The sequence below is a fragment of the Morone saxatilis genome, unplaced genomic scaffold, assembly GCF_004916995.1.
Source record: "Morone saxatilis isolate NCDOM2014 unplaced genomic scaffold, NCSU_SB_2.0 Contig11, whole genome shotgun sequence".
Lineage (NCBI taxonomy): Eukaryota > Metazoa > Chordata > Actinopteri > Moronidae > Morone > Morone saxatilis.
Window position 1 is genome coordinate 17,405,798 of NW_023339663.1, and position 14,988 is coordinate 17,420,785.

The 14,988-nt window shown below is 40.1% G+C and overlaps 1 protein-coding gene across 2 annotated transcripts in view; it reads left to right on the top strand.

Annotated features, from left to right (window-relative positions):
* The window catches only part of myom2b (myomesin 2b), a 31,819-nt gene extending 23,453 nt beyond the window's left edge, over positions 1–8,366 (top strand). Inside the window, exons 30-39 of one of the 2 annotated variants that reach the window (XM_035682551.1) lie at positions 108–146; positions 1,071–1,176; positions 1,944–2,010; positions 2,383–2,479; positions 3,204–3,240; positions 4,540–4,562; positions 4,758–4,813; positions 4,891–4,980; positions 7,114–7,239; positions 7,608–7,808. In XM_035682551.1, coding sequence (XP_035538444.1) covers positions 108–146; positions 1,071–1,176; positions 1,944–2,010; positions 2,383–2,479; positions 3,204–3,240; positions 4,540–4,562; positions 4,758–4,813; positions 4,891–4,980; positions 7,114–7,239; positions 7,608–7,808 — 842 coding nt within the window. Of the gene's footprint in view, positions 1–107; positions 147–1,070; positions 1,177–1,943; positions 2,011–2,382; positions 2,480–3,203; positions 3,241–4,539; positions 4,563–4,757; positions 4,814–4,890; positions 4,981–7,113; positions 7,240–7,607 lie in introns of both variants that reach the window. The other variant, XM_035682552.1, reaches the window with a different exon arrangement.
* Positions 8,367–14,988: the final 6,622 nt, after the last annotated feature.

The following is a 14,988-nucleotide window of genomic DNA, read 5'->3' on the forward strand; positions in this document are numbered from 1 at the left end:
AGCCTACCTTTACTGAAATTTGAATGCAGCCACCAGAGGGCAGCATCGTGACTCTCCATCCTCTTGGCTTGTTCTCTGACCCTAATGTTTCTCTGCCTCTCTTCTAGTTTTTGAGGATGCCATCAACAAGATCAGCCAACTGGCTGGTGGGTACCTGTCTTTTACACACACCCGCACCCACACACACACACACACGCACATAAGTGAATACACAGACACAAATTATCTCACTAACAGAAATCCATATTAAAAACAGTACTAAACCATCATCACCATCTACCCACTGTAGTGCAAATGATCTAAATTTAACATGACACAATCAAACCACAGTGATAAGAGATTTAGATTTATTACCAGGCACTTCTGTTTTAAAATCTCACTGTCACACACACATACACTTATCAGCATGTGGCAGAAGTTGTCATGCTGGAAGCATTTGGCCATCATGTCGTCATGTGGTGAAATCACTTTAAAATTCCACCGCGCTGTCACAGTGACAGTGTGGAGGAGAATCTTACTCCTATTTTAAGAGACAGTCACTTGACAGCTCTGCAGCAACTGTTACAGCAGTGGTTGCAGAGGAGAAGAGGGTTCATTACTGTGATAATGGGAAACCATGGTGATGTGACCAGGTGGATGACACACTTGTACACTTGTAATGTGCAGTGAGCAAAGTCCCACACAGTCACAGTGTAGTATAAAACTCCATTTTAGGTTTAACAGCTTGAAAAAAAAAAAGTTATTAAGGCTTCTGATGTTTTGGAGCGTTTTATTGAATGTAGCATACAGTCTGCACTCTGCTTCATTACTACAATTCTGCTCTCCGAGATGGATAAAGGTAACATAAAAAGGGAAGTCTTAAAATGGGTACTACATGCTTAAATGGCTGCAGATGGAAGTTTAATTCTATTTGATTAGTTCTGAGCAAAAGAGAAAAAAAAGTGCATCTTGTTGCTCTCCTCCCAGCAGGGAGAGGCCAGCTTATCCAGCAGCAGATGGAAAATATGTATCTGATTCTGATTTTAAATGTGCCCTCCACAACTTCTATCACCTCCCATCACCTCCTCTAGGAGCCAGTGCGGCAGAGCTGGTGATTAACTGCACAGCAACAGGCATTCAGATGCAGTGTCACATGAAGTATTACACCTCAGAGATGAACATCACCTGGTATCATGGGTAAGAAATTAAAACTAATAACACTACTACTACTACTAAAACACCAACTGCTACTAAGGAGAAGAAGAAGAAGAAGGAAAAAAAATGCAATATTGCAGTATTTGTGGTTGCAGCAGGGGTTTTAGGAGGAAGAAGAGTATTCTTTTAAGTCTGCCTCTAAATATGCTGACCACAAACACATTATTTTGCTTTTCTCTCAAGTTAAACCGCCGGGAGAGGCAAAAACAATAAGCCACATAATAAAACTTGTGATGGCTGTTGGCAAGTGTTTTCATTATCCTGGTTATTGCAGTAAAATTGCCCTGTTTTGTGTCAAAAATCACACCCCTATCATTTCCTATAAAGAAGCAAGGTTTTTCTGCACTTAAAAGCACTCTGTCATACCCTAGAGATTATAAAATGTGGGAGGGGAAGTAGAGTGAAAGAGAGTGGACAGAAAGAAGAAAAGATGTGAAAAAGAGGGAAATAGGAAGAAATAGAGAGAGATGACATGGGGGAAGTAGAGCTGTTATTCAATTATTCAAAGAACAAAAATGACAGAGATTAGATTTTTAACCTCTCCCCCAATCTTTTCTGTGAGTGTGGGTGAGAGAGCGACAGAAAGCATGAGAGAGAAATTGGTATCCCTATGCGTAACATTAGGCAGGCATGTAAACATAATTTTCCATTACCTCTGAAGCAGGCTTCACCAGCGCTCACACACACAAACACACACACATACATATACACATACACATACACACTAACCTCTCCTCTCCTCTCCTCAGTGAGACTAAACTCTCCCACAGTGACAAGGTTGTGATTGGAGGAACTCCTTCTATGGCAACAATGGAGGTATTATCATCTCCTGTACAATGCTGAACAGTATATGCCTCTTAACTGGATCATACATGGGTCATTTTATGATAACAAACCCCGTCAGGCAGTGGTACTGTTGCTTGAAAGTCCTCTTTGTAAAAGTGATACCAGGGCAACTTGGAGAAGAATTAATAGATAATGTCACCTTTAGAAGGGGTGGCTAATGAATAAAACATAATACATTTTAAAATCAATTCATTAAGCTTAATTAATTAAGCAGTGTGTCTCCCTTTTTTGTCAGAAAGCTTAATAATTGTAATTACCCGGTAGATGAATGAATCTTTTATAAACCATTAATTAAAGACATACAAGTAGAAATAAACAATTTCTTAACTGATTGTTTCACAGGTGATTGAGCCGATGGAGAAGGATAAAGGAATGTACTCCATCGTGATCACGGACCCTGAAAACTCACATAAACGCAAACTGGACCTCAGTGGTGATGGTCAGTACCTTCTCACTCTCGTTGCTCTCTCTTTCAATGTCACTCGCTCTTTCTATTGATAATACAGTTAAAAAGAGGAATGGAAGCAACAGAGCCACTTGTTTTTATGGAGCTCTTGACTTCAATCTGTAGTTTAAGACTTTGAAGTGATACTCCAACCTTTTGAGTATCAAACACTCATCTCTGTGGGTTTGAAAACTGGCTGTAAAAAAGTTATCAGTCTGCTCTTTCACTAAAAACTGCAGCTGTGGTCAGCTAGAAATCATATTGGCTACAATGGATTGTAATAGCGAGAGGTTTTAATGCAGAAAATATCTAACTATCCAAAGAAACTCCTCATGCCTCTCCTTAAGCATAACCAACATCTCCTATGTCCTTCTGTTATGCTTAGTTATATTTTTGACAAATGGTGTATACGTTCACTGCATACATTCACATGTTGCATTATCTCTCTCCTCAAGCTGTGAAGATATGCCATGAAGTAGTGTATTTATATTTTCACCACAATATGTTAGTTTCACCGACATTTCAGTTTAAATATTAAAGCCGAGCACTGCTGCAGTTGTTTGTGAAAGAGCGAGCGATGGTTTCAAAGCGACCTTTTAAGCCAGGGTTGAGTGGTTTTATACTCAAAAGGTGGATTTCTAGTTGAATATTGCTTTAAAATATATATATATTAATATATTATATATTTTAAGTTCTATTCTGTTTTTGTCTTTTACAGTGTATGAGAAGGCCTTCGCCGAGTTCCAGAAACTCAAGTAAGACTACCCTCTCAAATCTGTTTCTTTACTTGTGCCTTTCTATTTTATTCCAACTATTAACTCTTGCTAATGATGTTTCTTCACATTTGAACTTACACTGCTTCATCATTGCAAGTTTGTCATCTGGTAGCTCAAAGTTCAATAATACTTTCTGTTCATATACTGAAAACAATATTCTTTATCCTTGTTTAAAAGTAGCACAGTGTTTACGATAAATAATTATATAGTAGTATAGTATTTAGTAATTATTTTCACTCCCCGATCAAGGCCAAGCATACATTAAACTGTGCTGAGCTTGTTGTATGCCTGTACCAGAGGTCAGAGCCTTCATGTATGTTTTCTCACTGAACTGCTACTATTGAAATGTTGCTCAGCTGTTTTATTTGGGCTTCATGTGCTTGTCTGTGCAGAAACAGAAAAGTAAACCTTTAAGTAAATAGAGCTGCTTTTCCGCTTATGAATGGTCAGAACAACTTTAGCAAAGGTTGCTCTCCATCTACAAATTGAACAAAACTTCAAAAACTACAGTGAATCCACAGAACCCAGTGCCTTGCCGTCTGAAAAAGTCCAGTTTATTATAATTTGAGATAAAAATCAATGTTAAAAATAGAAGCAGTCAGGTAGCAGACCTCCTTTTGGGTCCCTAATTGGGCCAAAGCGAAACCCCACACACTGAATTTTGCAAATCCATTTAGAAAAATCAATTGAAACTCCAAACACTAAACATTGCATGCAGAGTGGAAACTGTCCAAATCCCTTTTCTAATTAACATTCAAAGAAAGACATTTAAGCACAAGATTTTACAAACACATTGAAACAAGTGACACCCTGTTGCCCTTTTGATTGAGCATCTACATGCCAAGAGGAGAGCAGAGTTCCTCAGCCATCTGGTCCTGTGGCTGACCTGTGGTCCTCCCATGCTGCTCTGACAGCCCTCACCCAGTTACTACAAAGCAATATCACTTTTCCCATTGAAAAGATTCTGTTAAGTCCCTGAGTAAACTACAGTGTAATGAGGTTTGGCTCTAAACCCAGAATGCCTTGTGGCAAACCATCTGACCACTGCTACTGAGTCAAAAATGGAAAAGATATTATGTGTGTGGTCAGTGAGCAGAGCCAGGTAGTGGAAACAGATGATAACCAAACTTGACTATACTACATTTACAGGGTTACATTTGACACTCATTGCTTTAGAGAGACAAATGAATACTGAGAGCCATATTTTAGGTTGCAGTGTTTTGTACTCAATACTGTATATGATAAGTGTACTCTAACTTTTCTTTCTTTGTGTTTCAGGGCTGAGGCTTATGCTGAGAAGAGTGAGTTCATCCTTCCATTTTCCTTTTTTAATACAGTTAATACCATTATTTCTCATTAAAATGATCAGACATTGTCCCAATAATCATAAAGCTACTGGTTGTTTAGTTGTCCTAGAAGGAATTTGGCCCCAGAGTTCATCATCAATACAATACGCAATAGGCATGATTTGTAATTCTAACAATGGTTTGTTTCAGATCGTGGTAAGGTGGTAGGAGGACTGCCTGATGTGGTCACCATTATGGAAAAGAAGGTAAGTGCCTGTGATTGTGTCATTTTAGTAAATGTGTACATGTATGTCTAACAAAACGTCTTTTGTTCCTCCTACAGACTCTGAGTTTAACATGTACAGTGTGTGGCGACCCCAAGCCTCAGGTCTCATGGTTGAAGAACGGAGCGGATGTGGAACCTGACGATCAGGTAAATGCCACAGACCAGCAGATAAAGCCCTTTAAACAGAGCCTCACTCTTTTCTTTGGTTCCTACCTGCCACACGCTAGTACTCACTCTTAAAGCAGATTACTCCCTTCCCAAACCCAGCCCCTCCATCTTTTCTCATAATTAATTATCTTATTAATCAGACACAATTGCAACAGTATATATTTATATTAACTTATCTAGTGATAGACTATGGGGACTCAGGGTGTGTCTAGTGGATTCTGTTGTGTTACCCTCTGCAGGCTTGGACTGTGTTAAAATATTTGGCACTCTTTGCACATTTGTATGGGTAGTATGCAACATACAGTATGTGCTGTCAAAATGCAGCATACAACCATGACTACAAAAAATGTTTTACTATCATGGTAGGAATTTTTGACCCAACAAGAAATCTTAAATGCAAACTTATATAAAGTAATGGACAAGTAATATTCAGGAAATACTTCAGGAAGTATTGAGGTGGTAATAAACAAATTACTTTCTAGGTAGTGAAACATCACAAGTTATACACTTAGGTCTCTTGTTGGAAACTGCTGGAAGTCTCTATACAGCCTCCATATGTAGAAACAAAGGACCTCTAGCTGCTTTTGTCGGAGCCTTCAGCACCAATTACAATCTCTCACTGGAGGGATCACATACTTTAGGTGAGGTCAGCATTATCAGCACACTCCTGGATCAGTAATGGAACAAATCTACCTCTCATAACTCATTGACCTACTTGCCAACCAGTATAAGTCTACAGTCTTTCCCCAGTCAGTGGAGACTCTTTCAGCATCAGCATCCTGCGGCTCCAAACGGCTTTGAAGATTTAAGTTTGAGAAACCCCGGGCCCAGGTGGAATATGTGTTGAAGTTTGGCCTCTTCTTTATTCATTCCCTCACCTGCTAATAATCTGTCGAAAACAAGAACTGACGTCCTTGGTGATGTGTTTTCCAAACCTCAGGAGTGCATCTCCCCTATGTAGTTACCACAGAGAACGCTGAAGATATTAACAGAAAAACAAACTGAAATATGTACAGATCCAGAGAATGTTGCATTGAAACTAGAAACTAAAGTAGGAATAGGTAATACTGTAAAACTATACAGGCTTAAACAGAGGTCAGTTGAAGCAGTTGGTGCGTAATAGAAATTAATAATTTTCTCACTAAGTTTGTTATTTGTGGTTATTGGTACCACCAAAACAACTATAATAAGCTAATATTATGGGTTTTTATACAGCAGCTACCTTACATCAGTCAAACAAAAGAGAAACCAGCAACCCACAGATTAGCCTACATCGGTCTAATAAATGAATGTAATTATCCTAGACCATATAACATGTTAATTAGAAAAGGACCATCAATTGCAAATATGGCATCTTTTTTTTTAGGGTCCATTTGACTTTTAAGCCAGTAGAGCTTTTAATTTCTCAAAATTAAAGGCAAGTGTTTCTCTTAATAGGAATGTAATTAGCCTGCTACAAGTGCCACTCCATAAAAATGTACTAATGTCCAGACCTTGCAAATGAGTGGGCAGGTATGAGAGAGGGAAATTAAAACACTGTATTCTCACCGACACCACTCACATAATACAAGGCAGAATACAAGTACTCTATGTTGTCTGAGACGTTTGCAGAGCATCGACACGAGTGTACTCTGAAGACTTTAAACTTCCATTGTTTTAGATTTGTGGTTTCCAGAAATACAGATGGAGTATGTTTTATGGTAATTTAATTCCATCATATTTTGTTTGAGCTAACAGGGACAATCTGAGTAAAATAGACTGAAACAGATCATCACTGCTTGTACACACAGCAGAATTGGATGGTGAAAATGGTCTGTTCATAGTCATAACGACATTATACCGAAAAACATATACACCGTGCCAACGCAGCCATGTGCAGCTCAGGTAGGTCAGTGTGAACCGAGGGTTAGTCCTTGTGTCCATCAAGCCCATCTAGCAGTGCTCAGCTTTTGCTAAAGAGAGATGGTAATCAAAGCTCATGCTGCTGCTCTCACTAAAAGATAAATCAAATTTTAAATAAAACTTTAACTGACAGGCTGTTTTAATGTTCAATCATGCTGAAGTCCCTGTGCTGCCTTTCTCACTTTTTTAACCTTTGATTTCATATTTCAGTACGTGGTCTCCATGGACCAGGGCAAGTTTGCAAGTCTGACGATCAAAGGTGTTACCATGGAGGATTCTGGCAGATATACCATGATTGTCCAGAACAAATACGGAGGGGAGTCTGTGGATATAGTGGTGAGTGTCACTGCTGTGTACCACAAATTACTGGATTTACTCAAAGCTGTGAAATTTTTCTGACCATCTGTGGCACAAATCTTGTCTTTTCATTGGGGCCTAACAGTAAGATATTTTTGTGATCACAGTTGTGTGGAACTCTGAGCTGTTACATAGCTGATATTTAAACTTTTGACTTTTGGCCGACCTTGATTTGACAGTTTTAATATAAACCGACCTAGAATATTCTTTACTTAAAACTTAAAATGATGTGGTTGAATGCTGTACAGTGTTGTAGCCCTTTTTGTATTGCCATAGGTACAAACAGTAGAGTAAATGCACGTGTGGAAAACGTCTACATAATATTATGCCTTATTCTTTCTCTCCAGGTCAGTGTGTACCGTCATGGAGAGAAAATCCCTGAGGCGAAGCCAACTCTGACCCCTAAAACAATCATCCCTCCCAAGGTCCCCATTGAGATCCCTCAGCCCAAGACCCAGCCTGCTCCTAGCCCCGCTCCTAGCCCTGCCCCTCCCAAGGCTCCAACAGGAAGAGGGGTGAAGAGTCCCACTCCCACTAGGAGGAAGTAGAAAGCATGACAGTCATAAATGAGGAAGAAACATATTCACACACTGGTGCACATGTAGATCACACAAGCTTTCATTGGTATTCTCTATCTGGACAAATATTAAAAGCATTAAATGAAATGGACCTAATGCACTTGGTGTTAAATTAGAGACTCGAGGAAACCCTGATAGTTAAAATAATAATAATAGTAATAAAAACTGAAAAAGGAAATGTGTTATGTGTGTGTGATATCACTGTATGAAAAAAAGAAACTGAAATGAATGAAATAAACTAGTTCAAATCTGAACATGACTAAAGAATAAATGAGTTTAATTTAATTGAAATTAAATGAATTGAAACTTGAATAAAGCTGAAATTTGATTAAAACTATTGCTGGAAAAAGAATTAAATGTGTTTTAAATTGACACTGGAGTGTAAGTGAAGCAACTATTAAATGCATAGCCTTAATGGACAGCCCTGTGCACACATGTTACAACAAATCTAATGTATATCTGGCTAAACTAAATATATAAATAAATAAAGATGAATATGTACACTATGATTAAACACTATATGGATTACATTGTTGGTCACTTCCATGTAGATATCTGCTCAGCATGCTTAAGCTCCTCAGCCGCTATGCTCACTGTCTGCAAACATTATAACAGCATGAAACACAAAATAAAACTTGATACTTTAGGAACAATAGCTTTGATATGCCCTCATCAGTATCCTGCTGAAAAGACGCCTTATTTTTCATTGATCAATGCATTTTTGATGGTGTGCAACATATTGTGCTTTATGCAGCCCTTGGCAGAAATTCTTAATCCCCCCCTCTCACACACCCTCAACACCACTACCACCACCCTTTGAAGACTGGGCCAAGCCAAGTCTTGGTGGCCCTGTGGAGAGATGTAGGCCCTACTCTGCCTATAGGGAGGGGCGTTTCAGCATATGATCGATGGTTTGGCTCGGTCTCACAGCCTCAAGACGTGTTATATACATGACGGATTTCATTTACATTTTTCAGAATCTCTCGCACCTGTAACGGTTTCTGAAGGATGTTGACCCGCAAAACAATACAGGCTTAGTATCACAGCTCCGAGTCACTGCTACGTCCAAGAGTATGAATGTTCACACCATGTAGTTTTTACCGACCTTAAGACATAATGCTAAACTTAACAGGTACAGAGAGAAATAAGCTGTACAGAGCCATCATTACGCTCCCAGCTCTGTCAACCGATGGCTGGAAAATATATAACACCATCCTCCTTAACATCACCATGGTGAGATATTGAACATGCTGAAGATCAGCTGGCAGTGAATCACCACTTAGTAAACCACAGCCATGGAGCAGGACTGTCACACTAACACTGCTGCCACTGAAAACTGTAACCGAATTCTGCTTCATATTGACTCCGACTATTAGCACCCAAAACATGTTTTTGGAAAAAAATCTATATACAGTCTACATTACAGTTAAATAAAAATGATGTACAGTCCGCCTGGTCATCAGCCAACAGCACAAACAGACATGCTGTGAGTAGTCAGTCAGGTTTAAAGTGCAGGAAGTAATGATGGCAGAGCTGATGAAAAAGATGGCTGATGAGATTTGTGGTTCATTAAAGCTGATGAGAGGCGAAGAGCAGACAGGGAGGAGGGGGTGGGAGGGAGGGTAAATTCATTGTTTCTGTGTTTGCTGTTGCTAATAAAAGAAAGAGATTACACTTTGCTGAGCCTGTTTATTCATTCTGTCAGAGAGAAAGAGACCGAGAACAAGAGACGGATTGTGAGAGAACTGAAATAATGGAGAGGCTGAAAGTGAGAATGTGAGGCTGCTATTGTTTTGTGTTACTTTTGCTGCTGATGTGTCTGCTCTGGCGGCATGAGACGAGTCTTGTCATGCTTGTTAACAAGTTGAGAATGAGTTGAGTGATTGAATGGAAAAGGAGAGAGGGGGAATAAGCTATTTTGCCACTGCTGCTGCTTGCTGTGTTTTCTGGACAAATCTCATGTCATAAATTGTGTGCTTATGTGTGAAGGGAAGGAAGAAAACGGACTGACAGCGTGTGTGAGAGATGAATGTAGATAATTCAGTGTTGCGTGGCAATAAAGGACTTCTGAAGTGCGACAGAGAAAGACGGGAAGAGAAGGAGACGTGTGTGTATTAGAGAGAGCGGGAGGGGGGGAGAAAGAGACAGAGATCTGAATCATTTTGATGTTTTCGCTGATCATCTGCTGTGAGATCATTTTCCTGACTTTTTAATTAATTTGCACATTTTTAATCAACATAATTACTGAGAATCCAAATGTTGCCATGACAACCAACTTTTAATTTCAATAAACTTGGAAAAGGGCTCATCTCTGTGAGACACGCAGACAGCCTGTGCACTCGCAGACACACAAGTAGATGCATACATACAGACAGACACACACGCACATACATATACACGCGCACACACACATATATATAGACGGGCTGCTATCTAAATGGAATAGCTAGCCAGTACTGATAGCATGAAATTGTGTTTCCAAATATAACACCGTGTCATTGGAGTGTGTGTGAGTGTGCTTGTGTGCGTTGAGAAACAAGACTATAGAAAATGTGCTTTTCTACAGTCCTCCACATGGGGGCACTATGGTAACATGCACACACAGACACTGTTACTCACTTTTAGGCGCACGCACACACAAACACACACACACGCACACATGCACGCACGCACGGATAGACAGGCCTATCCTAATTAAAGCAGCGCTGTTCAAACAATGAGATAAACTAGGAGCAGAGACATTTTGTGGGTGTGCACTGACACAGCCACATTTTAAAATACTGTCATTATACACACATATACGTGCACACTCGCATACACACATTTTTTAATTTGCAATTTGCATTGTGGGGGTAAATGCTGACAATTACTCTGATGATGATATTGATTACTGCTGATTTTTTTGCCTAAAAGAGAGAGGAGGAGAGAGGTACACAGAGGGATATGAGAGGAGGAGAGACATGAAGAACAAGGGAATGAGGAAAGAGAGGAACTAATAAAGGAGAGAGCGAGAGGGGAGAAACAAGTAGCGTGTTATTCTGCAAGCTTGTCACGCCGCTTCAGCACACATGATCATTTCTTTATTTTACTGTGAAGAGAAGGATAGCTTTAGGGGGAGAGGAAGAAAAGTGAGAGTAATGCTGAGAGGGAGGGGAAAGAAAGTTGAGAAAAAGGGTGCAGTGAGCAAGAGGAAGAGGTGTGCGAGACAGAAGGAGGAAAGCGAGAGACAAGTAGGGGATGAGAAGAGGGAGGGAAGCGAAGAAAGTGAGCAAGGTGGGTCGATTAAACCTAGGGACCTTGAAATTAGAACTGATTTTCAGAGTACATTATATCAGATATATTCACCTTTTTTTGTCTCTTGCTTGCACTACGATCAGACAACAGCGGGGTGTCGCACACTTGGCTAGAACTGAAATGAATCCGCTTGTTTCTGATTCATCAACCGTGTCAGCACCTCCAATCTCACAGGAGCACAGGACCAATTATAAAAAGATCTGCAAACGCTTGATCGTAAATATAAAGTTTGACATAATCGAGACAGCTGCAACGTGTCTGCGCATTGATGAGAGCCGGAAAGAGTGAATTTGTAAAACTCCTCACACTAGCATATAATCCTGGCTGACCGTCGGTCCTGTCTAACCTCTGGCTGGGATTTCCCCTCAGATTGGTGGCAGATAGAGAGTAAATCAACCCGGTAATCCTGCACTGTGCTCCGAGCTTTACTACTGCAAGTTTGTTCTGTGCAATACAAACGGAGTAATATAGACAATATAAACGTCAAGCTGGTAATACTGACAATAGAGCGAAGGACGGGGACAGAGGTGAGAAGGATGAGACAGAGAAATGAGGCGGGAAGGAGAGACAATGGAGAAGAAGCATTGGAATGAATCAAGAGAGTATTCAAATGTTTTCATGAGATTGCTTTATTACTCTATGCAGTGATTATGAATCCAGTACCTGGACATCTTTTCTCCAGGCATGTCAGAAACTAATCGTGTCACATGTTTGAAACACATTCTGTAATACTGCATTTGCGTCAAGTGGAAAATGACTCATCTTGAGGAGAAGGAGGTGAGCCTAATGTTCACATCTGGTGTATTTCCAGTGATGTCAGGTGGTTCTTAGCAGGGGAACATGCTTCCCCCTTTTGCATGGAAGTCAGGTAGCTCAACTACACGGCGGCTCCCCTGGAGCTCGTAGTGACTCAGTGCCTGGCTGTTGGAGGCTGTTGGAGGCTTCAGCAGGACAGATGCTTGACAACATGAGGATGTAAACCCTGAATCTCTGGTCCAAGGACATCGTGCCTATTGCCATTCCACTGTGTAGCCCTAATGCCACTCTGCTGGGCCCTTACACACATTAAATACTGAGGCATTGTTTGTGTCAACAGAATCCAATGAATCACAGCTCGGTGGCTCATTGTTCTGTAAAAGCCCACAAGGACACGCAAGCTCTCGTCTTCACTCTCCTTTGTCTCTGCGGCGGTACTACAGGTTCCAAACGTTTCTCTCACATTACTGACGTGGAAGTGAGTCTGATTGGAGTCTCTAAATTGCTTACATTTATGAATGTGACTCATCATCTGTCTGAGCCTGTGTCACCCTGCCTTCAATGGAAAGAAAGAGAGTGGGCAGAGGAAAAACAATGGTCGTTTGTGAAACTTAGCCTCCTTTCAAGCTAGCATGGAAACATTTTTTTCAGTGAGAACAGGAGACAATGAGAATAATGTGAATTTTAACTTCAGCTGCTTATTCCTGGAAAGCTGAATTGTTTTTAAAGATGGAAGACTCCCCTCCGACAGCACTGTTCTTCTCTCCCCCCATCGCTGAATTACTAACAAAAATGAAGTCAGTATTACCATAGGCTGTCCTCCTCTCTGCTTCTATCTCCCTCTAACACATATCTTTCTACTCTCTATTCATTTCTACCCCCCCCTTTTTTCCCTCTATTTCATCTCTTTTTCAGTCTCTCCTCCCTCACTCTTTCTTTCACTCCTTCTCCAATCACTGTGAAATTGCAAAGCGGCTGGTTGGGGACTTTTCTGACAGAGAAATTTGGCTCCGATCAGAATCACCAGCAAGCATTCCTGCATTCCTTTCCCAATTTAAATGATTTTGCAGCTTCACAGGCACACCCACCCAGACAGCCAGACATACTCACATTGACACTTTGCAAGTCTCCTAACCTCTCTTTCTCTTGTGCACACGCTCACTCTTTCATTCCTCTTCTTCTTTCTCTGTCACACACATACAAACATACCCATACAAAACACAATTCAGACCTATAAGTGGTGATGGTAGTGGTGAGGTGCCAAGGAGCAGGAGACCATACAGTCGCTTTCACTGACTTCGGTTAGCTGAGAGAACAGATGAGAGACAAAAAGGAGAAGAGAGGCTGCAGCTGGGAGAAGAGACAGCAATAGGAAGGCAGATAGATGGAGTGACAGTTTAGCAATCATTAAAACATGAATAATATATTCATCCTGGTGCATTTCTGTGTTGTATAATGCACTTATTATGCACAATCTCACAATAATATGCCTTATTTCCCCCCTAAACTGCATGCAGATGAATTTTCAGCCCCTTGGAAACAGCGCAGTCCCTGATGTGTGTCAACATGTCGAAGTCACACAGACAAAGGAAGCTGTAGAGTCTGCAGGCAATTTTCTTTTTTTTTCTTGATGCGTAGGGGCCAGCTGTCTCACTGAGATTATTATGTGAAGGCAGCGCACCAGGTTTGCCTCACCTGTCTGTTCCATGCATCAGATGTTCTTCTTGACTTTTTGCATCGAGCATGCCGAAGCGCTGTGAACAGGTGTCTGCACCTCCTCGGGCTAAGGGGCAGATTCAGAGTAAGAAGCGACATCCTAATCAGCCACTTCATTTTTAACTTTTCATCCTGACTCAGAAGCCACTGAGCCATCAGCTGCAAGCAGCACGGCCAAGAGTCTTGAGCGTTCATTCATTTCTTGATTTTAATGATATGTATCTCTTCAGATACTGATACTGTACTAAGGTACAATTTTGAGGTTTTGCACTTTAGTTTGAATACTTTAAGCTTCTTTATTTACTTCTACTCCACTACATTTCAGAGAGACATATTGTACTTTTTACTCCACATACATATATCAGACAGATTTTACATAGAATACATGATCAGGTCATTAAAATGGCTATTGTCAGTAGTATATATTATTATATATATATTATTTGTATATAATCTTATGATATAACACTATATCATTATATCATCATATCAACACTTCACTATTAACACCTATGAGTACTTGTGATACTACAAGTTATTGTTTTACTTGAATGGTGTATTTTTCTTTAGTGTGGTTTTGCTACTTTTACTTACAGTAAAGTAACTGCATCTCAGGTAGTTATAGACATATTTCCTTTTTTACTGAAATTAACAGAATTGTTGATTATAAACTCTTCCTCTCTCATTTAGTCATACCTTTCTGAAATTACTTGAGCAACTAAATAAGTTTTCACGTTTTCTTTGAATGTCTCTTGAGGAAAAGACATGTACGCATCTGAATACTAATGTCCAGTGGTGTACTGTGCAGTGCTGATGAGGTTATGTGTTAAAAACAGTAAAACGAATATCCACAATGATTTTAACAACAAAGGCGTATTTAAAAACCTGAAGCCTCAGTTTTTTTTCTTCTCTGATCTGGCACCACTATCATCAGGACAACTCTGTTTGTCAGTGATTTTTAAAATGTGCATGAAAAAAAAATCATATCAATTGATATACATGTATTTTCTGCTCTGCCACCTGGTTAATTGTAGTAGTTGTTGTTGTTGAAGTTGTAGTTGTTCTTTTTTTAAATCAAATCATAATTCACATTGTGAACTGTTCTGTATGGTGGCCTAGTTGTTTAAAGATAGCATGTGAGGGCAAAAGTCCCACAGGTCAAATCCAACCACTAGTAATGTGAAGTGAGCCGTTTAAGTCCAGCAGAGAGCTATTACTGCTGTGTGAAAGTGTGTTTTAATATGCATGCATGGACATGAGAGTACAGTGGTTGTGGTTGTGACCTTACAATTAGAGGAGAGCACTCTTGCCCGCAAGGTCCTGAGAATCAAATTCCCCGTCGGCAGTCTAATGAGAAAGACTCAAATCTGCAACACACCTGCTG